The 22,416-nt window shown below is 31.0% G+C and overlaps 6 protein-coding genes across 6 annotated transcripts; 4 read left to right on the top strand and 2 right to left on the bottom strand.

The window, feature by feature from the left end:
* Positions 1–35: 35 nt before the first annotated feature.
* wdr36 (WD40 repeat-containing protein) lies at positions 36–3,148 on the top strand (the record flags this gene model as incomplete). Its single annotated transcript, XM_020579056.1, has 4 exons — positions 36–167; positions 266–391; positions 485–2,726; positions 2,817–3,148. The coding sequence occupies 4 exons, from the start codon at positions 36–38 to the stop codon at positions 3,146–3,148; spliced, it is 2,832 nt and encodes a 943-aa protein (XP_020430895.1).
* An 86-nt stretch (positions 3,149–3,234) lies between these two features.
* On the bottom strand, positions 3,235–4,538 carry PPL_08233 (Hsp33 family molecular chaperone HslO; the record flags this gene model as incomplete). Its single annotated transcript, XM_020579057.1, has 3 exons — positions 3,235–3,454; positions 3,525–4,231; positions 4,344–4,538. The coding sequence occupies 3 exons, from the start codon at positions 4,536–4,538 to the stop codon at positions 3,235–3,237; spliced, it is 1,122 nt and encodes a 373-aa protein (XP_020430896.1).
* Positions 4,539–4,828: 290 nt separating this feature from the next.
* Positions 4,829–6,367, bottom strand: PPL_08234 (uncharacterized protein; the record flags this gene model as incomplete). The annotated part of the gene is made up of 3 exons (XM_020579058.1): positions 4,829–5,104; positions 5,317–5,515; positions 6,330–6,367. The coding sequence occupies 3 exons, from the start codon at positions 6,365–6,367 to the stop codon at positions 4,829–4,831; spliced, it is 513 nt and encodes a 170-aa protein (XP_020430897.1).
* Positions 6,368–6,918: 551 nt separating this feature from the next.
* Positions 6,919–17,028, top strand: PPL_08235 (calcium-binding EGF-like domain-containing protein; the record flags this gene model as incomplete). Its single annotated transcript, XM_020579059.1, has 21 exons — positions 6,919–6,994; positions 7,064–7,357; positions 7,445–7,750; positions 7,825–8,124; positions 8,191–8,490; positions 8,548–8,871; positions 8,928–9,272; positions 9,345–9,543; positions 9,568–9,779; positions 9,958–10,215; positions 10,279–10,713; positions 10,787–11,554; positions 12,227–12,523; positions 12,616–12,927; positions 13,403–13,714; positions 13,802–14,122; positions 14,184–14,531; positions 14,619–15,050; positions 15,119–15,499; positions 15,574–16,029; positions 16,103–17,028. The coding sequence occupies 21 exons, from the start codon at positions 6,919–6,921 to the stop codon at positions 17,026–17,028; spliced, it is 7,602 nt and encodes a 2,533-aa protein (XP_020430898.1).
* A 497-nt stretch (positions 17,029–17,525) lies between these two features.
* Positions 17,526–19,743, top strand: exdl2A (3'-5' exonuclease; the record flags this gene model as incomplete). Its single annotated transcript, XM_020579060.1, has 2 exons — positions 17,526–19,154; positions 19,219–19,743. 2 exons carry the CDS (start codon positions 17,526–17,528, stop codon positions 19,741–19,743), a joined length of 2,154 nt encoding a protein of 717 aa, XP_020430899.1.
* Positions 19,744–20,215: 472 nt separating this feature from the next.
* Positions 20,216–22,330, top strand: PPL_08237 (uncharacterized protein; the record flags this gene model as incomplete). Its single annotated transcript, XM_020579061.1, has 1 exon — positions 20,216–22,330. One exon carries the CDS (start codon positions 20,216–20,218, stop codon positions 22,328–22,330), a length of 2,115 nt encoding a protein of 704 aa, XP_020430900.1.
* Positions 22,331–22,416: the final 86 nt, after the last annotated feature.

Below are 22,416 nucleotides of genomic sequence, written 5' to 3' on the forward strand. Positions count from 1 at the left end.
TAGTATCAATATATAATAAATAGAATAAAAGAAAAATGGATAATCATTTATTTAGACCATTCAGAGCATTGGGATATATTACATCGAATGTACCATTCCAATTGAAATCAGAGAATCTGATATATACCATCATGGTATCTATTGGTAATTCTTTCCAGCTTATACATGTATGTCTATTATTAACATCATAGTCAATCATTGTTGTTATTAAAATTATACTAATATAATCATTCAATCTATTACCTATGTATTAATAAAACTACAGTCAGATAAATTGATTCCATATATGACATCTGCAAGTCAAATAGGAAAAATAAAAACAATGCAATTTTATGCACGTGAATTCTATGTTACAAATTCAAAGAACAATATAAATCTATGGAAAGGACCTGTAAGTAGTAGTAGTAGTTTAGCAAATTTGAATTTATTAAAATTGAAGAAACGATTATTTGTTAATTGATTCATATCGTTGTTATTTTATTAGAATATTGAAAATACATTTACAGGACATTCAGCTTCAGTAACAGGATTATTGGTTTTGGATAATATTTTGCTTTCATTGTCAAAGAACAATGAGTTGATGATGTGGGATTTGGAGAGTAGAGTCAAATTTACCAGTCAATTGCCATCGATCGATGCTAAACAATTTAGAATTACAACGATGTTCCATCCAGCCAACTATTTCAATAAGGTGTTGTTGGGATCGGAACAGGGTTCACTTCAACTCTGGAATCTCAAGACCAAGAAGATGATCTATAGTTTTGCAGGTTGGGGATCACCTGTTCTCTCGATTGCTCAATCGCCTGCAATCAATATTGTAGCGATCGGTCTTGCCGATGGTCGTGTCATCTTGCACGACTTAAAGTCGGACGCGACTGTCGCCACACTCTCTCAGAAGGGTGGAGTCACCTCTATTTCATTCCGTAGCGATGGAACCGCTCATATGGCAACAGCAAACGCACAAGGAAAGATTAATATCTGGGATTTGGAGAAGAAGCGATTGGTCGTGTCGCAGCGAGCGCATGTTGGCGCGATCGGTGCCGCACAGTACTTCCGTGACGAACCGATTATGTTGACCAACGGAAATGATAACTCACTGAAAGTATGGACTTTCCACGATACAACTAGAAGCGCACCTATTTTGTTGCGTGAGCGTAGTGGACACCCATCGCCACCCAGCCAAATCCGATTCTTCACCGACGACGACATGATTACGATGTCGGCCGGTGCACTGCGTCACATGAATATCAACTACAGTTTCTTGAATCGTGTGTTGAGTAAGAAGGATAGTAAGATTGACCAGCTGCGTGCATTCGATTGCAATGCCAGACAGCATCGTGCTTTCGACACGGTGGTGAGTGCCGCCGACGGACAGCGTATCGCGCGTACTTGGAACGTAGAGAATTTCACCATTGGACAACATCAAATGGATGCCGGTGCCAATATTTCTAGTATTGCCGTTTCAACTTGTGGACATTTCGCCATATTGGGTAGTGTCAACGGACATATCACCAAATACAACATGCAATCCGGTTTGAAACGTGGCAAAGTCGATGCAAAGTATCAACACTCCAATGCCATCAGTGGATTGTTTGTCGATCCAACCAATAAATATATAGTAAGCGGTTCCATCGATGGAAGAATCACATTCTGGTTGCTCTCCAACATGACAATCGACAGAAACATACCGTTGGGTACAGAGGTACTCGCTATCAAGCATCACGCAGAGTCAGGATTGTATGCAGTGGTTTGCGGTGATAATGTTGTGAGAGTGTTTGACATTGCTCAAGATGTTCCAGTAAGAGTATTCGATATCGGTCAAACAGTAGTTGATATTAGTTTCAGTTCGGACGGTCGTTGGCTTGTGATTGCCGGTGAGGAGCAACTCAGAGTATACGACATCCCATCGAGTGCATTGCTAGACTGGTTCTTGGTTCACAAGAAATTGACATCGATTGCCTTCTCACCAAGAGGAGACTACCTCATTTCCACTCACGAGAATCAGCTGCCTGTCTATCTCTGGACCAATCAATCATACTTTGGATCGACCATGCTCGAGAAACCATCGGATGTTCCAACCTACCTCGACATGCCATCACATCAATCCGACCAAAAATCAATCTCATCAGATGATAGCAACGATAAGGAAACAGGAGAAGCGGAAGTAGATAAAGATCAAGGTGTACCTGTAAATGATATCGATATGGAAGATGACAACGATAATAATGATCAAGACAATCAAGAAGAGAATGACGATGAGAATCATGTTATTGTAGATCAAATTGGATCGTTGATTACATTGACACAGATACAAAAGTCAAAGTGGAATACCCTGTTGAATCTAGATACCATTAAGAAGCGTAATAAACCAATCGCTTCACAAATGAAACCAGAGTTGGCACCATTCTTTTTATCGACAATCACAGGATTGGAACCAAAGTTTGCTACAGAGACAGAGACTGCTTCTGAGCAATCAAAGAAAGATAGTAATAATAATAGTAAATCAACAGAACAAGATGGTGAAGATGATGAAGAGAAAGATCCCGAGGGTTGGGAAGATTGGGTTACACCAAACGACGAAACAGAGCAAGACGATGAAGATGATTCAACAAGTAACGATAAGGTATTAAAGAAGAACAAGCTCAATGGATTTTCAAGAAGTTTTAATAATGATGCGAAAACTATATTATCAAAAGCATTAGAGAATTCATATAAATCACAAAATTGTAAGTTATTACATTGTAGTTTAATATAATAAGCTGAGATCTGTTTATATTAATAATAATTTATATTCTTTGTAATTAACAATAATGTAGATAGTAAAGTATTGAAATTATTTAAAAAGATGACACCTTCTGCTATTGATTATGAAATACGATCACTTTCTACTACAGAGAATGCTGGTATCGATATTCATATGATGGTAGATTTCCTTTGTTACCAACTTCGTAGTAACGATGATTTCGATATGATTCAATCGTTGGTTACAATGTTGTTGCGAGTACACGGTGATCAGCTATACTCTGAGAACTTCAAAGAGGATCTCGAACAACTGAAACAATCACAACAAATCGGTTGGTCAAGACTACAAAAGATGTTCCATGCCAACATTTGTATGTTAAGATATTTCACCAATACTTTACAATAAATTAAATAAAATAACATAAATTAAATTTAAAATAAACTAAAATATATAAAGTAAAGAAAGTATTAAAAAAACTTTCTCTCTATTTATTAATCTTTATTGTTTTGATTGTTTGGTGTTGTTGTTGTTGTTGTTGAAGCAGGTGATGTTTCTATTGATTTAATCATATCATCGAAATCTTGACTCTGTAAAACATACTTCTTATTACAGTAGTTACAATTTAGAGTATCATGATTATGTTGTTTCAAGTATTTGATCTCATCTAATCCTAATGTTATTAATCTACTCTTAAATGACTTTAAACTACATCTATAATTGTTAAATAAAGATATTAGTATATATAATGATCGTATTGTATTGTATATGTAGATCTATTTACCTGCAAAAGAAGTCAACAAAAGTACTACCTATAATCTCTATTGGATGTGGAGCTATCAGCTTAAGTATCTCTTCTAATGATTTCTTTTCTTTGTTCAGTAGTGTATCGATTTTAAAGAGTTTAACTCTTTCTTGTACGGCTTGCATAGTTGAGTCTGGTGTGGTAGGTAACGATTGTACAAGTATACCACCGTTGAATGTTACTGTACCGTCAGAGTCATGTTCATGCTCCAATGATATAACGGTCGGTACTTGTTCAGACAAGCTAAAATATCGTTGGAATTCAGTGGTGATGGTGAAATCTTCAAGTTCAACTGTGCTCTCGACAGGTTTGCTCTGACCGTATAGGATCTTATTGAATTGAAACAGTCCGACTGGTGGATTCTCTTTACGATAGCGATAGTCTTTCTCTTGTTCCGCAATCGATTCGTTATTAACGAGATAGCCACGTACTTCACCGACTTGAATAGCTTCGGCATAGAGATACTGTGGATTACGATTGCCACACTTGATCTGAGCACTGATACGCTCTTCATCACTGAGAAAAGAGGCACACAACGACACACCTGACATCATCTTGCCTAATTGCATTGTCTCTGTGCTATTCAAACCATGCTTTGTCTTTCCGACATTGGCTGCTTTTGTCAGATTAATAATCGATAATCTTAGTTGGTTTGAGAATGCGGTAACTACTTGATCTCTTGTTCTCTATCGTCATATATAGTCATATAATCATATAATAATAATAAGTATTTCATTATATATATATACATATCTATGCTAATTAAACATAATGATATATATCAATAGATTTACTTACTTTATGTTCTAATGCTTTACTTGACAATTGTTGTTGTGGTTGTGAATCTGTGACATCAGATGTAGCTGCAACTGAATAGTTTCTCTTAAAATTGGACAGTTGACGATGTCTAGCAATAAAAGATTGTACACTATCAACTGTTACATTATTAATTAATCTATTTATATTGTTATTATTAAATTTAAATCGAAACATTTCATTAGTTGTGAAAATGATGAAAAAACTAATATTTTTTAATTAGAGTAAAAACGATTTGGAAGAATAATATATTTATTCCATATTGAAATATTTGTAAAGATCTAAAAAAATTATAGATAGGAATTTAATTTTGTACATTATTAAGGTATTCATTTTTGGTTCTATTTAATAAAATCTAAAAAACAAAATAAATTTTAATTCAAATATATTTAACCAAACTAAAAATCAGAATGAATTGGATTAACTTTAACTTTATTTCAAAATTTTATTCTTGATTTATTTTATTATTAAAATATTATTGGGGTAGATGGACACCAATCTCTTTCGAATTTATCATCTTTGAAGAATTGCTCCCATCGATTGTGTTCAATTGAATATTTAAAGTTACCAAGTTTAACACCACCAAATGAATAGATAAAACTTGATGATGGTGATTCTCGGTGATACATTAAAAATTTATCACTCTCTTTGATCGGGATAGGTTTGAGATTGATTGATTTTTTGTTTTCAACATTGTATTTGATCAATTGTTTTTTATTATTATCGTATATGAAGAAATTTCCCTTGTTATCATGACATGCTGTTTATGGTTAATCTTAGATTTGATGATTTGTTATTGTTTTATTTGCCAGATCAAATTTAATCATCTTAGTTTGATCGTATGGTATAGAATATAATGAACCTTTGAATATCATCGAGGTTAATTGTTGGTATAATAATAGAATCGATCGATTCACCATCAAGACAATGACTTTTGAAAGATATTTTCAATTACCTGATGAATATGACCGAGTACATAGATATCTTCACATATTGAAATGATCGATGGATATGTTCTATTAAAATCATAATTTGATTTATGAGGATCAAAATTGAGTTGTTCGATTGAATTGTGTGTTGCGAATAAATATAATGATTTATTATTGTTTGTTAATGATGATCCATCAATTCTATCAAATTTGATGGATTGAGATCTAGTTGTATGATTGATAAATTATATGATGACTATTGAATTGATGAGGATGTTTCATTATTATCTTTATCAATGATTTCAGTTATCAAATTGAATTGATTGTTGTATTTGTGAATTATTTCCAATAATAATAATCATGAGTTATTGTTATAATCCCTGATAAGTTTATCGATATTGAATGGATCATGATCATCATTGAACAATGTCACGATAACAACGATAATTTCTTTATATATTCCGATAATAATAGATTAATCAAATACAAGGTCGAAACCAAACAAATAACCCACCTTAAGCCTATTCCAGTCAAAGATAGAAATCAAGAGTCTCCAAAATCAAGTTTTATCTATTCGTTTGGTAGCACTCGATTGAATCAAACGAAACTGAACCATTCTTCAAAAATTATGACAAGCAAGAAAATAGAATAATGTGTGGATCTGCTTCCATTTCAACATAATTGTCTTCACCATAAATATCTATTTTTTATTAATGAATAAACTTCAACTACAGTTTTTGTTTTTTTTTTTGTTCAATTTGATAAATGTTAAATTTTTTTCAATGATAGTGATTGTGGCTGTTTTTGACAATTTTTTTTTCTAAGTTTTTGCATTAGAGATTAATATTAAAAAAATAAAATAAAATATCAAACCTTGTTAGATTTTAATAAAAATTAGATAAATAGAAAGTATTTTTATAGTAGATTTAGAATATAAAGTTTGTTTTATTCTTTAAAAAAATTTTGAAAGAGTTTGGCCTCTGTTTTTCGATGGGTAAAATGAGTTTTCCAATCTGCATCGGAGTTCGGAGCAAGCTACAACGAACCCGAGAGATCAAAGAATACAGGGACAGACATATTTATCAATGTTATGAAAGATTCAATCAAATTCTCAAAGATCTTCAATCAAAAATTGGTGTTCAAAAAATGGTTATTGTAATATGGGAAATTTATATGAGAAAATCAATGATTGGCAACTAGCGAAATAGATATTTAACAATGGACCCTACTGATTAAATAAAGCACATATATCAAATAGAAATGGTTCAACACACGATATGTGAGCTTTAATTTCTATCGATTCCTTGAATAGTGGATAAAGCTGGTATCTTTCACGCCAATCTACACTAAATATTAAATTTTTGGTTTTTATTTGAATCAAACACAATCAAATCAACAATAACCATATAAAATTCAATTGTATAATGTTAGCGATACGAAAAAGCAACTTTGTTTAGAGAATAAATCAAATTTAGTATTTTATCGGAATGAGTGTTGTAATCGCAAAAAATGTGCGATCACCCAAAAACCCCAAAAGATCTGGAAGATTTTTAACTGAATCCTTCCCCAACAATTTTATTTTTAATAATGATTATTAGTATTATTTTAGTCAAAAATTTGTAATAAAAATGAACCATACAAAATTTGTATTTATATTTATAACAATTTTATATGTATTTTGTGAAAATGTTAATTCGCTCGAAGGTAAAACTAGTTATTATAGATTTATTGATTGAAAATGATTAATATTTATAAATCTTTTTTTTTATATAGTTTTAAAATTAGAGTTTTTAAGTGATGGTCAAGTTTATGTAAATAAAGATACAGGGTATTGTCAACTAAAGTTGACATTCAAAGTAGATCCCTATGGGTGTTCTTCATCTGTAAACATCTATCCAAGAAATAGTGCTTTGCAATCGACAGATTATTTTGGCGTTGATAATCTATACCAATATTTTACCAATACCTATTTATATCCTACTGGTCAATATCCTATGTTGTTTGATTTGAATTGTACTGGCTTTGCAAATGAGTACACTAATATGACCCAGATATTTTCATGTTACGGTAAATAATTGATTATTAGATCATTTCATCAACTAATTTTCTTAATTGACACTAATTATTCTTCTTTTTTAATAATCTTATTTTTAGATGTACCAACAATAGGTGTAGTAAAGCTATCACCATTTGTCGAAACTTTCGCGAAAACATTTACAACATATCAAGCAGTAGCTTTCCTACCACAGTTAAAATTCTATCTACCTGCACTCAATTGTAATGCTATATGCTATAAATGTTCAATAACATCAACCTATTCTTTAACAACGGGATCATATTTTACTGTTTCAATAATCCCATTGCCAGGAAATAATAATTGTTATAACATTCTCTCATTGTCAATTCTGATTGGCGATGATGTTATATACTCTATCGATATAGAGAATAATTTCTTTACAAGTAAATATATATGTTTATTTATTAACAAACCTTTATTAACATGAATATAAACCTTAAAATTAAAATCTAACTAGATTCTTTACCAACGGTAATCAATAAAAATACAACATATCCAAGTGTTAATAAACCACCATTCGCTGCTTATATATCCAACATTCCAATATGGAACTCTGTCGATCTTGTCAATCCAAGTCCATTCCATATTACTAGGATCTTAACTAAAGATATTCCTTTATATCCTGTTCAAGGAAACTCAAGTTTTGCTACATATCTTTCACCTTATCTACCAAGTTCACCAGGAACAATCAATATTATGTCAAAGGTTTTAAACAAAGAAACAACTTTGCCATCTATTCAATATAATTTTAGTTTAGGTAAATATTAATATACTGCTAAATACTCTTAAGAAAAATAATATTCTAATTTTTCAATTCTTTTAGTTGATACCAATACATTGTATCCACTATCAGAATGTAATTATGGCTATATATTTGGTTTTACTGTCTATGGAACCGAAAAAAGACAAACAACTAATCAACTGAACACTTATATTAGTTGGTACGTTCCAGATGGTAGCTCAGCTCCAAAATTATTTTCAAAATTCAAGTATCCCTATGGATATCGTAATGGAACCATTGATAATGCCTCATTCGTAGTTTCCGTACTGACAGGAAATATAACGAATTATGCAACTGCATTATATTATACTAATTATCAAATATTTCCAACTACTCCTCAAGGTAAATATTATAAATATAATTTACGAAAAGAAATATACATTAATAAATATTATATAGGATCACCACTACAGTTTAGATTAAGCGGTTTATCAATAACACCCTTTGGAACCTATTCTTTCTATATTCAAATTGGTGTGAATGAACCTCAATATGGAATTTACAAGATTCAAATTGGTAGTTGCACTCTAAATGAAAAGGATTTGGCATCTGGAGATATATTCAAAGGTTACTATGAAAAAGTGTGTAGATATGATTTTATCGATGGTATTGCTCAAGATCTAGTAATTGAAATCTATGGTAGATCAATGGAAATGTCTTCAATTCAACCAAATACTGTTGTACCGTTTTTAGGTTCCTATTTAAACAAAACAACAGTACAATGTAATTAGAATATATATAATATAATTTTAATTTATTAATCAATTGTTTTACTCTAGTCAATGTAGGATTGAATGATATTGGATATGTTGGATTTTCAAAAAATAATGTAGATGTTACCAATTTATCAGTTTGGAATTATTTCCTTTTCAATTTAACAACCAACAATAGATTAGATTATAAACCGATTTTGGAGATCTTCAATCAAGATTTCAATGGTAACAAGAAACAATTCACAGGTCAATGGAATTCAACACTAGAGCTGTATGTCATTCCATTTTTGATTCCAATGAATTCTTTCGAAGGTTTGGTTCCATATCGATTACTCTCCCGTTTACCAATCAGTAATGCAGAATTTTATTCAAAGTTTAGAGAGTCATCACAATTATATTTACAATCAAAGAGTAAGTATTTTCATCAAAAAAAAACTATATTAAACAAAAAACTAATATTATTATTATTTTATTAAAAATTAGATGCTGATTTACTTGGTCCAATGGTTACAGGTTTAACATATTATTCTCAGAACTCTACAATAGGATGGGAAATTACCATTGAGGATAAAATTAATGGATTTAAAGAAGGTTACATATGTATATCTTCATTTTATCAACCTTCTTGTATGGTTTCAAAGATTCCATTTAATAGTCCAACGATATTAATGAGTGGTGATATGTATGTTGGAAAATATAGTTTTAGGATATCAATACCTTATGTTGTCGCAGATAACTTTACAATATCGATTTATGCAGTGGATAATGGTGGAAATATTGCGACATCTATCATTGACCGAGAGATATCTATGTTTCAAGGATTAAAGAAACAATTCATCTATACAGATCCATTTATGAAAATCTATAATACAGATATCGGAAAGAATATGACAATTATTACAAATCCAGAAGGTACTAGTAAGTATTTTTTATTGTTTCAATATATAAATTGAAAATTTTTTAACTTTATATATCTTCCTTTCAACTAATAAAGCAAGGGAATTTAATCCACCAAGATTTGCCAGTTTTGGTTTAACAAATGAAGCTGTGGATGTTGGATTCCAGAATTCTACCAACCAGTTTATATTTGAAATAGTTGATGATTCTGGATTTAATTATTTTCATCTACCAACCGTCTATGTGATTTCTTTGTATCAAGATATAATTGAATTTCCAGTAGATCTTATAGAAGGAAATTCAACATATTGCAAAATGTACAGTAATATTAGTTTACCGTATGGATTTGGTTCCTCTGAATTCTTTATTGCTGTATATGGATTATCCGATATCTATTATAATCTTTATGGATATGCAGGAGTAGAAGCATCCGGTTTTTTTAGAAACTTTACAAAAAGTAAAAAAAACATATAAAAAAATGTTTTAAGTTATTTTATATTAACTTTTTTTTATTATGTAGCGCCTTATTTAGAAAGTTATGAACCGATTTCAAGAGAAGGTGGAATGTTAACAGTATATGGATATCAGTTTGGTTCAAATTCGAGTCTACTCTCTTTTACATTAACAAATGATACTATGACTTATACCATTTCAGCAACTTACAAACCGATAGTTACAAACAGCTATTTAATCATCTCCATACCATCTTTTGGCAACTCGTCTTTTTACAATTTGACAATGTATAAAAACCCATATATATCAAATCTATTAACAATATATCCATTAGAATCTTACTATGAACCAATAGTAATACCAACAATAAAACCAACGCAAACACCAACAACCACACCACCAAAGCCATGTCCAGGAAATCCAACATGCAATGGAAATGGAAATTGTGTAAACTCTGAATGTAAATGTTTTAAAAACTTCTTTGGTCCAGATTGTTCATCACGTATGTAAATCTATTATTTTATATAACTATTATTATTAGAATTTCATATTAATATTATTTTGATTATTTATAGAATTAATTCCATCACCTCCACCAAATGTAAATCCTTCTACACCAGGTACAAATACAACGGTGATCACTCCAAATGATAATACATTAATATCAGAGTTATCGATTGATTCTTTGAGAGAATTGAATGATATTGGAAATGTTGTTGCAGAATACAAGTTATCAAATTATTCATGGAACTTTGAAAATCTAACAAAAGTAAACGATCCAGATTTCATTGAATATCGATATTCAACATTAATTAAAAACACAACACAATTCAACATTACCATTCAATGGTTCTTGAATGAATTCAATTATTCATTTGCCGGTGATAACTACACAATGTCAAAATCATCATTAAAATACTCGATATCAATATCAACTTATGAATTCTTGACGAATCTCAATCAACTCCAAGTTATCATGTCAGCAACACTCATTGGTGCAAATGATGATTGTTCATCAAAATCATTTGGAACAACATCGACATCCGACGGTAAAGATCAACAATTACAATGGATCAAACTCAAAGTTGGCTATGAAAGTCTTTACGGTCGATTCATTGAGAAAGCTGTTGTCGATGATGATGCAATGATTGTGATAAACCGAGTGCTTGACGATCAATATCAACCTATTTCAACAACATCAACAACACAATCATTCATTGGAATTGACATTCCACATTTCAGTCGATCGGTTCTCATTGATCCTGATTTCTCAATACTTGTAGATAATACACCTGCTTCCGACGATCCAAATTCAAAATGTAACAGTAAATCATCAGGATTAAGTAAATATCAAATCATAGGTATTGCTGTTGGCGCTGCTGTCATTGCCATAGCCATAACTGGTGCAACAGTTTTTTTCATCATTAAAAAGAAGAAACAAGCCAAAGAAATTAACAAGTTGAATATGAAAATGGAAAAATTTAAATAAAGAGAAAAAACACAAATATCTTTCACCCTTATCAAAAGCCAAACCCTTGGGGTTCACCAAAAAAAATTTTCGGATCGATCTTAAAAAAAAAAAAAAAAAAAAATTAATAATTTTTTTGCGTGATCAATTTTTGATCAAATGGGTTTCACAAAAAAAAACTTCCCATCTTCTTAATTCGGAATGCAAGCCCCGATATTTTTTTTAATGTTATTTGTGGTAAGAAAAGAAAAGAAAAGAAAAAGTATATATCTAAAGATATTTTAATAAAATATCAAAAAAATAAAAAAACCATTTTAAACTTTTAGAATGATTTAATAAAGATTCATAGGATACTTAAATAATATTAATATTTAGATTCTATTTTTTTTTTTATCTTTTTTTGCAATATGTATAAAAATTATTTATTTTTTAATTTTTCTTTATTTTTTTATATTTTTATTTGTTTTGTAAAAGTAGACTCATTAGATAGTAAGATAATTTTTTATTTATTCTAAACTTAACTAGTTGTTCTAATTTTTAAATAAAGTTCTTAGTTATGAATTTATTAGTGAGAATCCCACTTATTTTAATGCTTTAACTAGTTCATGCCAAACAAAGATTGCCTTTAAAATTGATCCTGCTAGATGTACATCACCAATAAACGTGGTTATTAATAATGGAAATTATATATCTCAAGATTCAATAGTAGTTGACAATCAATATCAATACCATTATTATACATTTGCCTATAATGTTGGTCAATCTATCATGGATTTCATGTTCAATTGCACAGGAGGTGGACAATATTATCTTCAAAACTCTGATAATAAAATTAAATGTTTAAGTAAGTTAATTAAAAAAAAAAAACAAAATCATTTAAAATTATTAACTTTTGTAATTTTTTTGGGACTTTTTTTTTTGATCATTTTTTTTTAGATGTACCAAATTTTAGTATTACTAGTATATCAGCATGGCAACAAACATTTAACTTGGGATTTCAAAGCTATGAGAGTGTATTTGATGTTCCAGAGTTGAATTATACTTTACTCTCTTTAGTTTGTGATGCGAGAGCATTTGAATGCACAGCTACACCCAGATATTCAAAGTCGAAAGGCTATTTCAGTTTCATTCTCACGATTGTACCATTCCCAGGTCAACTTGATTATAATAGTGACACTCTTACCATTTCAGTTGGTCCAGATGTTAAGTTCACACAACCACTAGATAATATATTCTTTTCACCAACAGGTAAGTTAACTTACATAAAAAAATCTTAAAAAAGAACCATGTTAATTAGTTTCAAAATAATTAATAATATTATTTTATTTTTTTTGGAAAATCATCATCATCATCATCTTAGATGGAGTAATACAAGTACTAAACAATCAATCATATCCAAATCTTTTGAGACCTACTTTTAACTCTTACTTACCGAGTGTACCTGTTTGGTTCTCAGTTGATCTGCTCAACCCTGGACCGTTCTATGCTACTAAAACACCGATTCAAGATACTGCGTTGTACCCTGTCAAAGGAAACAAAAAGTCAGCAACCTTAATCACTGCTATTGTACCGAAACTAGGAAGTACCTATTTCTATTTCAGAGCTTGTAATGCAACTATGACCACTGTAGAACCTTTGATATCAATGTTTTTTAGTAAATACATAAATTACCATATTTATAATAATATCATTTTAGCTAACTTTTTTTGTTTTCTTTACATAGATGATCAAATTTATAATGATGGAGCAGCAACACCAAATGGAATGTATATAAATAATGGTGATAGTAAATTTGCACTATATTTTATCAAAAGATTGATACCGAATCAAATGTCAACCTATGTTGATTGGTATGAAACTGGTCAATTATTACCACACACGCTTTATAGTAAATACAACTTCCCCTTTGGATATATGAATGGAACTGCACAACTTTCATTTTCAAAGAGTGTTCATCTAATTGGAAATCTAACAAACTACGGTACTGGTGCTTTCTATGTAGATTATCATCCAATTCCATATGGTTTTGTAGCAAGTAAATACATATTTATTATTAATACTTTAACTTTAATTTAAAAATATTAATATTATATCATTTATTATTTTATCTGTAAATTTATAGATCCAACAATGCTTAAAGTAGATAATATAACTTTAACACCATTTGGAACCTATTCTTTCTTTATTCAAATTGGACTGAGTGAACCGCTCAATGGTGTCTACAAGATTCAAATTGGAAGTTGCAATCTTTTCGATAAAGATTTGGTATTTGGAAATGCATTCAATGGAATCTATGAGAAAGTTTGTCGATATGATTTGGTTGATGGTGTTGCTCAGGATCTAGTAATAGAAATATATAGTAAATCAATGGCATTATTATCATTTACACCGAATTCATACATACCAACATTAGGTAGCTTTTTACCACCATACCAATTCCAATGTTTGTATTAATTATCAACGAATATAATTATTAGTTACTAATTATTTATTATATTTCACAGTTAATATACCTTTAAATGAATTTTCAATGGTTGGATTTGCAAATGAAGTTGTCAATGTAACTAATTTGTCGGTTGTAAATTATTTTTATTTCAATTTGACTTCTACCAACAATAGATTAGATTATAAACCGATTTTGGAGATCTTCAATGAAGATTTCAATGGAAACAAGAAACAATTCACAGGTCAATGGAATTCGACACTCCAACTCTATGTCATTCCATTTTTGATTCCAATGAATTCTTTCGAAGGTTTGGTTCCATACCGTTTACTAACTCAACCACCAATAAGAAATTCACAATTCTGTGCAAAGTTTGGTGAATCATCACAATTAACTTTACAATCTGAGAGTATGTATAGAATAATTAATAATAATTATTATTATTAATTAGAACTTTTATTAATATATATTTAACAACAAACTTTTAAATATTTAGATGCCGATTTACTTGGTCCAATTGTAACCTCTATTAAAACATTCTATCAAGCAAATGTTATTGGATGGGAGATTACGATAGAAGATGATGTCAATGGTTTCTCAAATGGATATCTTAATGTCACTTCGAATTATCACTCTGGTCCGATTGCTCCTGGACCTATTTATTTCAGAGTAACTGATAGAGTTGGAGGTGACCAATACGTGGGTATCTACATTCTACGTATATCAATACCTCATAATGTTGCCGAGAACTATACACTATCTCTATATGCAGTGGATAATGGTGGAAATATTGCTACTTCTTTTGCCGACAGAGAAATCCAAGGATTTAAAAAACCTAATCAAATCGATTTCGTCTATACAGATCCATTCATGAAAATCTACGGTACTGAAATGGAAAAGAATTTGACAATCATTACCAATCCAAGAAGTAAGTATCAATAATATCCATTTAATAATAAATTAATCACTTATTAATAATATTATTATTATTATTAGCTGAGAAAGAAGGTGTAGCACCCAAATTAGACCGATTTTCTGTTACAAGACCAATAGTGGATGTTGGTGTCAGCAATATATCGACTACGATTTTATATCAGATTTCAGATAATACGAATATCGATACCGATCATGCGCCTACCATTTATGTCTCATCAATGTACGAGGCCACTGTTGAATTCCAATCGGCTCTTCTCTCGTCCAACTCTACACACGCCTCATTTTCCTGTCAGATTATACTTCCCTATGGTTTTGGTTCCACAGATTTCTATATTTCAATCTATGGAATATCCGATATCTATTATAATCTAATAGGATACACTCCATTAGAATTATCTGCTTCAAGTTTTTCTTTTGGTTTAAAAAGACAATTTTCAAAGAGTAATTATTTTTTTAATTTCAATATAATGTTAAAAAAAAAATAATACTAATTATTCTATTATTAAAAATAATAGCTTATCCATATTTAGAAAGTTATGAACCGATTTCTAAAGATGGTGGACAATTAACTATTTATGGATATCAATTCGGTACTGATTTGAATCAGATTTCTTTCAAATTATCACCTCCCAATGGCGAAGTTATGATAAATCTAACAAGATCTTCGGTTTCATTGTTGGGAAATTCATATATAATTATTAATTTCCCATCGTTTGGTAATTTCTATAGTCTTGAACTGGTTCTAATGAAATCGACATTCAGTTCCAATGTCTTGACAATTTATCCTACTTCGCCACTGGAGCTACCGAATGTCACACCCACTCCAACACCAACAAGCACTACAACACAACCCCCAGTTACACCCACACCAAAACAATGTCCAGGAAATCCAACATGCACTGGAAATGGAAATTGTGTAAACTCTGAATGTAAATGTTTTAAAAACTTCTTTGGTCCAGATTGTTCATCACGTATGTAAATCTATTATTTTATATAACTATTATTATTAGAATTTCATATTAATATTATTATGATTATTTATAGAATTAATTCCATCACCTCCACCAAATGTAAATCCTTCTACACCAGGTACAAATACAACAGTGATCACTCCAAATGATAATACTCTGATATCAGAGCTATCTATTGATTCTTTGAGAGAATTGAATGATATTGGAAATGTTGTTGCAGAATACAAGTTATCGAATTATTCATGGAACTTTGAAAATCTAACAAAAGTAAACGACCCAGATTTCATTGAATATCGATATTCAACATTAATTAAAAACACAACACAATTCAACATTACCATTCAATGGTTCTTGAATGAATTCAATTATTCATTTGCCGGTGATAACTACACAATGTCGAAATCATCATTAAAATACTCGATTTCCATTTCAACTTATGAATTCTTGACGAATCTCAATCAACTCCAAGTTATCATGTCAGCAACACTCATTGGTGCAAATGATGATTGTTCATCGAAATCATTTGGAACAACATCGACATCCGACGGTAAAGATCAACAATTACAATGGATCAAACTTAAAGTTGGATATGAAAGTCTTTACGGTCGATTCATTGAGAAAGCTGTTGTCGATGATGATGCAATGATTGTGATAAACCGAGTGCTTGACGATCAATATCAACCTATTTCAACAACATCAACAACACAATCATTCATTGGAATTGACATTCCACATTTCAGCCGATCGGTTCTTATTGATCCTGATTTCTCAATACTTGTAGATAATACACCTGCTTCCGACGATCCAAATTCAAAATGTAACAGTAAATCATCAGGATTAAGTAAATATCAAATCATAGGTATTGCTGTTGGCGCTGCTGTCATTGCCATAGCCATAGCAGGAACCATCACATACATAACACTTAAAAACAAAAGACAAGCCAAATCAATAGAAGAACTAAATATGAAGATGCAGAAATTAAAATCCGATAAAACATAATTTTATTTATTTATTTCTGCAAATGGTCTTTATTCAAAAAAAAATTATATAAAAAGTAAATTTAATTAATTTTTAAAATAAAATTTTAATTAATATATTAATATTGTACTATAATAATTCTATGAGATTCACATTATTTGATTCAGACAATCAATAATCATAATCATATAAATTTCATAAAGAATTGATTGAAATCTGACACAACACTATTTTTTATTGATTCAAAGAAAAAAAGATATGTGTCATTCTTTGATTTTTCTTTTTTCTTTTTTTTTTGGCAAACTTAACATTTTAACAGTTTTTTTTGCAAAATGAGACTATATTAAGTTTATTTTTAGTTTTAGACATATTAAAATCGTAATTTTCTCTTTATTTATTTATTTATCTTTTAGAATTATTTATTGTAACATTATATTATTATTTTTTTTTATTTTTATTTTTTTAACTTATTCTATTTTGACTTTCTTTTTTACAACTAATATATATATTTATAAATAATGGTATCATCATCTTCATCATCAGCAATATCAACAGTTTTCAATGCAACATCATCCAACTCATCATTTGAATCAATGGTTAGAATGTTAGGTTATGGTGTTGCATCATTATTAGTTGCATCTTATCTGTGGTACAGTAATCGTCAAAACAATAACAATGGCAATAATAATGGTAAACAACCAACAACTGTACCAAAAGAATATTTTAAATTACCAAAGTCTGTCAATATTCATGTATTGAACGATGTTGATGAAGCCGATAAACTTCTTTACGATCTTTACAATTCGATTTTGACAGCACTAGGTCTGCCTTTAGTGAATATAGATGAAGCAATCATCTCCAACACTTCAGATGAATCTTCTACAACATCATCAACATCATCAACAACAGCAAACACTACCAACAACAATTCATCATCATCGACATCCTCGACATCATCACCTGCAATCAAAAGACTTGATGAAACAGGTCTTTCAATTGAAGCAACCGATAAGGTTGTACTTGGATTGGATGCAGAGTGGGCACATGATCATCTACCATCTGGTGCTGGCAGTTCTCAGAAGAGTCCACGTGTCGCTCTTATCCAAATATCAACGGCAACCGACGCCTATCTCTTACAGATGACTCAGATGTCTCGTATTCCAAAGTCGTTGATTGCCATCTTAACGGATCCGCGTATTCTCAAGGTCGGTGTTGCCATCAATCAAGACGCAACCACCATATTCAAGAATTTCAATATTCTCACAAAGGGATGTGTCGACTTGGTTCCACTGGCTCGCCTGACCAACTACGCAGGAAATGGATTGGCCAGTCTAGCTTATTCCACGCTGAACGGTTGCAATTTGGATAAGAATCATTTGGTTCGATGCAGCCACTGGGAACTAGCAACTCTGTCAGCGGAGCAGATTCACTACGCTGCATGTGACGCTTGGATCTCACTGGCTATCTACACACAAATGCTACAAACCTACAGAAGAAACAGAGCGTTGTCTTGTCCTGACGAACCGACACCTTCGTCCATGGATTTCTGTCGTTCCTTTATCAATGCCAACTTCAAAATACGTGATTCCAAGAGTGGTGATAGCAGCGATAAGAATAGCAGCGGTAATGGACATAGTAAATCAGCGGGAAAGAATAATCAAAAGGGAATGTCGAAATCATCGATGAATTTCGGTAGAGACGATCGTGTACTCTATGATAATTGTCCGTTGTACGGACCGGACGGTACACTGCTGTGTAACGTCAGTAAGAAGAAAGTGCAGTGGTATCTCGAGCGTAATCTCGGTGTTATCACCTGTGAGAATCCACTCTCTATCAAATTGACATTCACACCGAAAGGAAACGGTCATGCCGATGACGCATATTACTTGTCGCACAAGGAGAATCGTTGTGTTGTCTGTGGTACCACCAAGAAGATATTGAGACACTCCATCGTACCACACTCCTACAGACAATACCTACCAGTGGAGATCAAGAGTCACTCTTCACACGACGTTGTTATCCTCTGTTCGGAATGTCATTTCACAATGAACAAACGACTTCATTTCATGAAACTAGTAATTGCCGATCAATATAACGTACCATTTGAAAACACCAGTAGTGTAATCATTGATAAAGATTTATTAAGAGTAAGCTCATACATATATATATATAATCATCCATACAATATAACTAATTTATTTATTACTTTAGATGTCTAAACATGCAATTGTATTATTTGGTCATTATTTCAAGGAGACTTCAAAGTTGAAAGTTGAAATCCAAAACGAAGAAGAGGAAGAAGAGGAGAAAGAGAAAGAGAATGGCAATGATGATGAAAATCAAGGTAATGAAAGTGATGAAAAGGAGAATGAAGGTAAAAGAAGCAGCAGCAGTAATAGTTGTAAATCAAAGTGTAATAGCAATAAGAATGGAGTGAAGAGACTACTAGCAAAGAAGAAACCTAATATACCATTGGAAAAGATCGAACACATGAGAAAGGAGGTATTGACTTATCTGGGTAAGGAAGAGTTGGTTGAGGAAGATGTCGTTCGTCTAGTACAATCGAATCCAAAGCATAAGGATGACAGCTACGTTGCTCATGAAAAACAAGTAATGGATAAAGTATTGGCAGACGGTGACGAAGGTATCAAAAAATTCATCAGAGCATGGCGTAGAAACTTTGTTGAAACCGTACAACCAAAGTTCTTAAACGAACATTGGTGTATTGATAAATAAATAATCAAAACAAAATTAATAATTACAAATTATTCTTTTTTATGATGCCAACGGTTTTCGGAGATTTTGATTATGATTGATTTTCAATCAGTATGTCAAGAGGGTTGTGGGTTCACATTAAACTATTCGTTTTCTTGATGACTCATTTTTTTTTTTTTATTCTGGTATTGGGTGGTTTTTGGTCAAATGATTTTATTTTATTTTAATTTGTTTTAGATATCAGAATAAGAATTTGAACATTATATTAGCCACATAATATAGATCTGTGTGAATCCCAATTGATCAACCCAGTATTTAAATCAACAACAATTGTTGTTGGTGATTAAGTAATATCTATGTTAAAACAAAAAAATGGTGTTGTTAATGTTATGTAACATTACATTACATTCATATTATTATTATTTATTATCGTCAGTATAACAATAATCAATATACAAATTAGTTATTATAAATAAATACAAAAAGTATAAAAATGATAATAATTAAAAATAATAATAATTATAGTAATAATAATAATTTAATATTCTTTAAAATTGTAAAAAATAAATTATTAGTTAAAAAGATATTAGAGTATATAAAAATAATATCGGATGTTCACTTTTTTTATGGTAGAACACTTTCGTCCACTGTTACAGTGCGGTATCATCACTTTGTGAGGTATTACCACGATATCAATGACACCGAATGGATATGTAGAAATGGATACTTTGCGTTGTTGCTAGACAAACTGGTTAGAGGTGATCGATTGGTATGGAGTAAACATTCGCTAGATACTCTGTTCGAGCATAGTAGATCGTTGGGTATTCAATACTTCTCAACGCTTTTCGAACTGATCGGGAGTAGGAAGCAACTTGGTCATATCTATCGGTATTGCTTGACACCTTCAGCCATCGTCAGACACACCGAATCGCTATTAAAGAATGATGGTGACCTACAAGTGTTCTGCTATTTCTACAAACAATCTATGACCTGTATAACAACAAACTCTCTACTCATAGCAATAGAAAGTGGAAGTTATCAAATCATAAACTATCTTTATCATTATAATACATCTACTTTTATCGATCTATTATTATCTACAACAACAACAAAAATTAAAGATAAAAAGCTAAATATATTACAATTGGCAATAGAATCAAAATCAAAAGATATGATACTATTTATCTATCATATATTAATTAATAATAGTAATATTAATAATAATAATAATAGTAATAACTATAACAATTCAATATCAATTTATTATATATTAAAATGTATAGATGATCTACCAACTATTAGATATCTATTAGATAATAATCATAATAATAATTTAATTGAATTCACAAAAAGTGAATTTTATTCTTATATAGATCATGCAATACCAATTGATAGTATTACAATCAATCATATAAATATTGTTATTTATATATTAGAAAAGTTTATTGGTGTAGAGTTACCATTATTATCAGAGATTACCAAAAGAGTGATTCATCTTTCTTCTGGTAATCAATTGATATTGAATCAATTGGTATTGTTTGAATTATTACTATCAAATTCAGACATATACAACTCTGTTACAATTAAATATAAAGTTAAACATTTAATTTCACTTGGATCTATGGATATTACAAGATATCTAATTGGATATATCGATAGATTGCCTGTTCATATCAAACCATTGCTATTGGAGTATTGCAGTGAAGTCGGTACCATTGAACAACTCTGTTACATCGATTCATTAGATTACGCACATAATCTCGACTACGTACTGGATCTTGCCAATAGCTATGATAAGCTTGTCTATCTCTATGGGAAGGTGAAGAGACTGACCCATCTCGCCGTAGATAACGCAGCGTACAGAGGTGATATCGATTCAGTAGCTTTTCTAATTGGCCATTGCCAGGCTCCTTTCCGTTCCGCCGTTTACACTGCAGCTTCGAAGCGACACCTGAACGTTCTGGAATACCTACTCAACCATCTGAATAACCTTGACACTGCCACACCGACACCATTCTATTTCCACTATAATAATTGCCAATCGGTTGAATTCTTGGTTACCAACTTTGCTAGACTCTCACAACTCTACCGATTCCAAGAGAATATAATTACCATCGTATTCCAATATGCTTGTTACTATGGTTATAAATCGGTGGTCCTATTTATCATTGAATATTACTCGGCGTCGGTTTGCAATAGCAATAAGTATTTGGAGTTGGCTGTTATGGCTGGTCAAGTGGAGATACTCTATATCCTAATGGATTGGTCAGAGTCAACCAATAGACTGATCATATCGTCACATTGGCAGTACTGTCTTTGCTTTGGTGATAGATCGTTCCACCAACGTGTCATTCAGTATTGTAATAATAACTTTGGATCGATACAGACCGATCATCTCTTCGAAGGAATATTCATCAGAGGACAAATCAACCTACTCCGATATCTTCATCAAGATCTTAAACTCAAACTACCACTAGATATCGAGTTGGCAATAGTAAACAATCATATTGATATTATCGAATACTATCAATACAATCAACTAAATTCGAATATACAACGTTTAGAGCAAATATATAATAATGATAACTTAATATTATCGACAACCTAAATAATTATATAAACAACACTTTATTGTTTTAATAAAACAATGAATATTAAAATCTATTAAACTGTATTGATTTTTAAAAAAGATAC

This window comes from Heterostelium album (assembly GCF_000004825.1).
Source record: "Heterostelium album PN500 unplaced genomic scaffold PPL_scaffold8, whole genome shotgun sequence".
Lineage (NCBI taxonomy): Eukaryota > Evosea > Eumycetozoa > Acytosteliales > Acytosteliaceae > Heterostelium > Heterostelium album.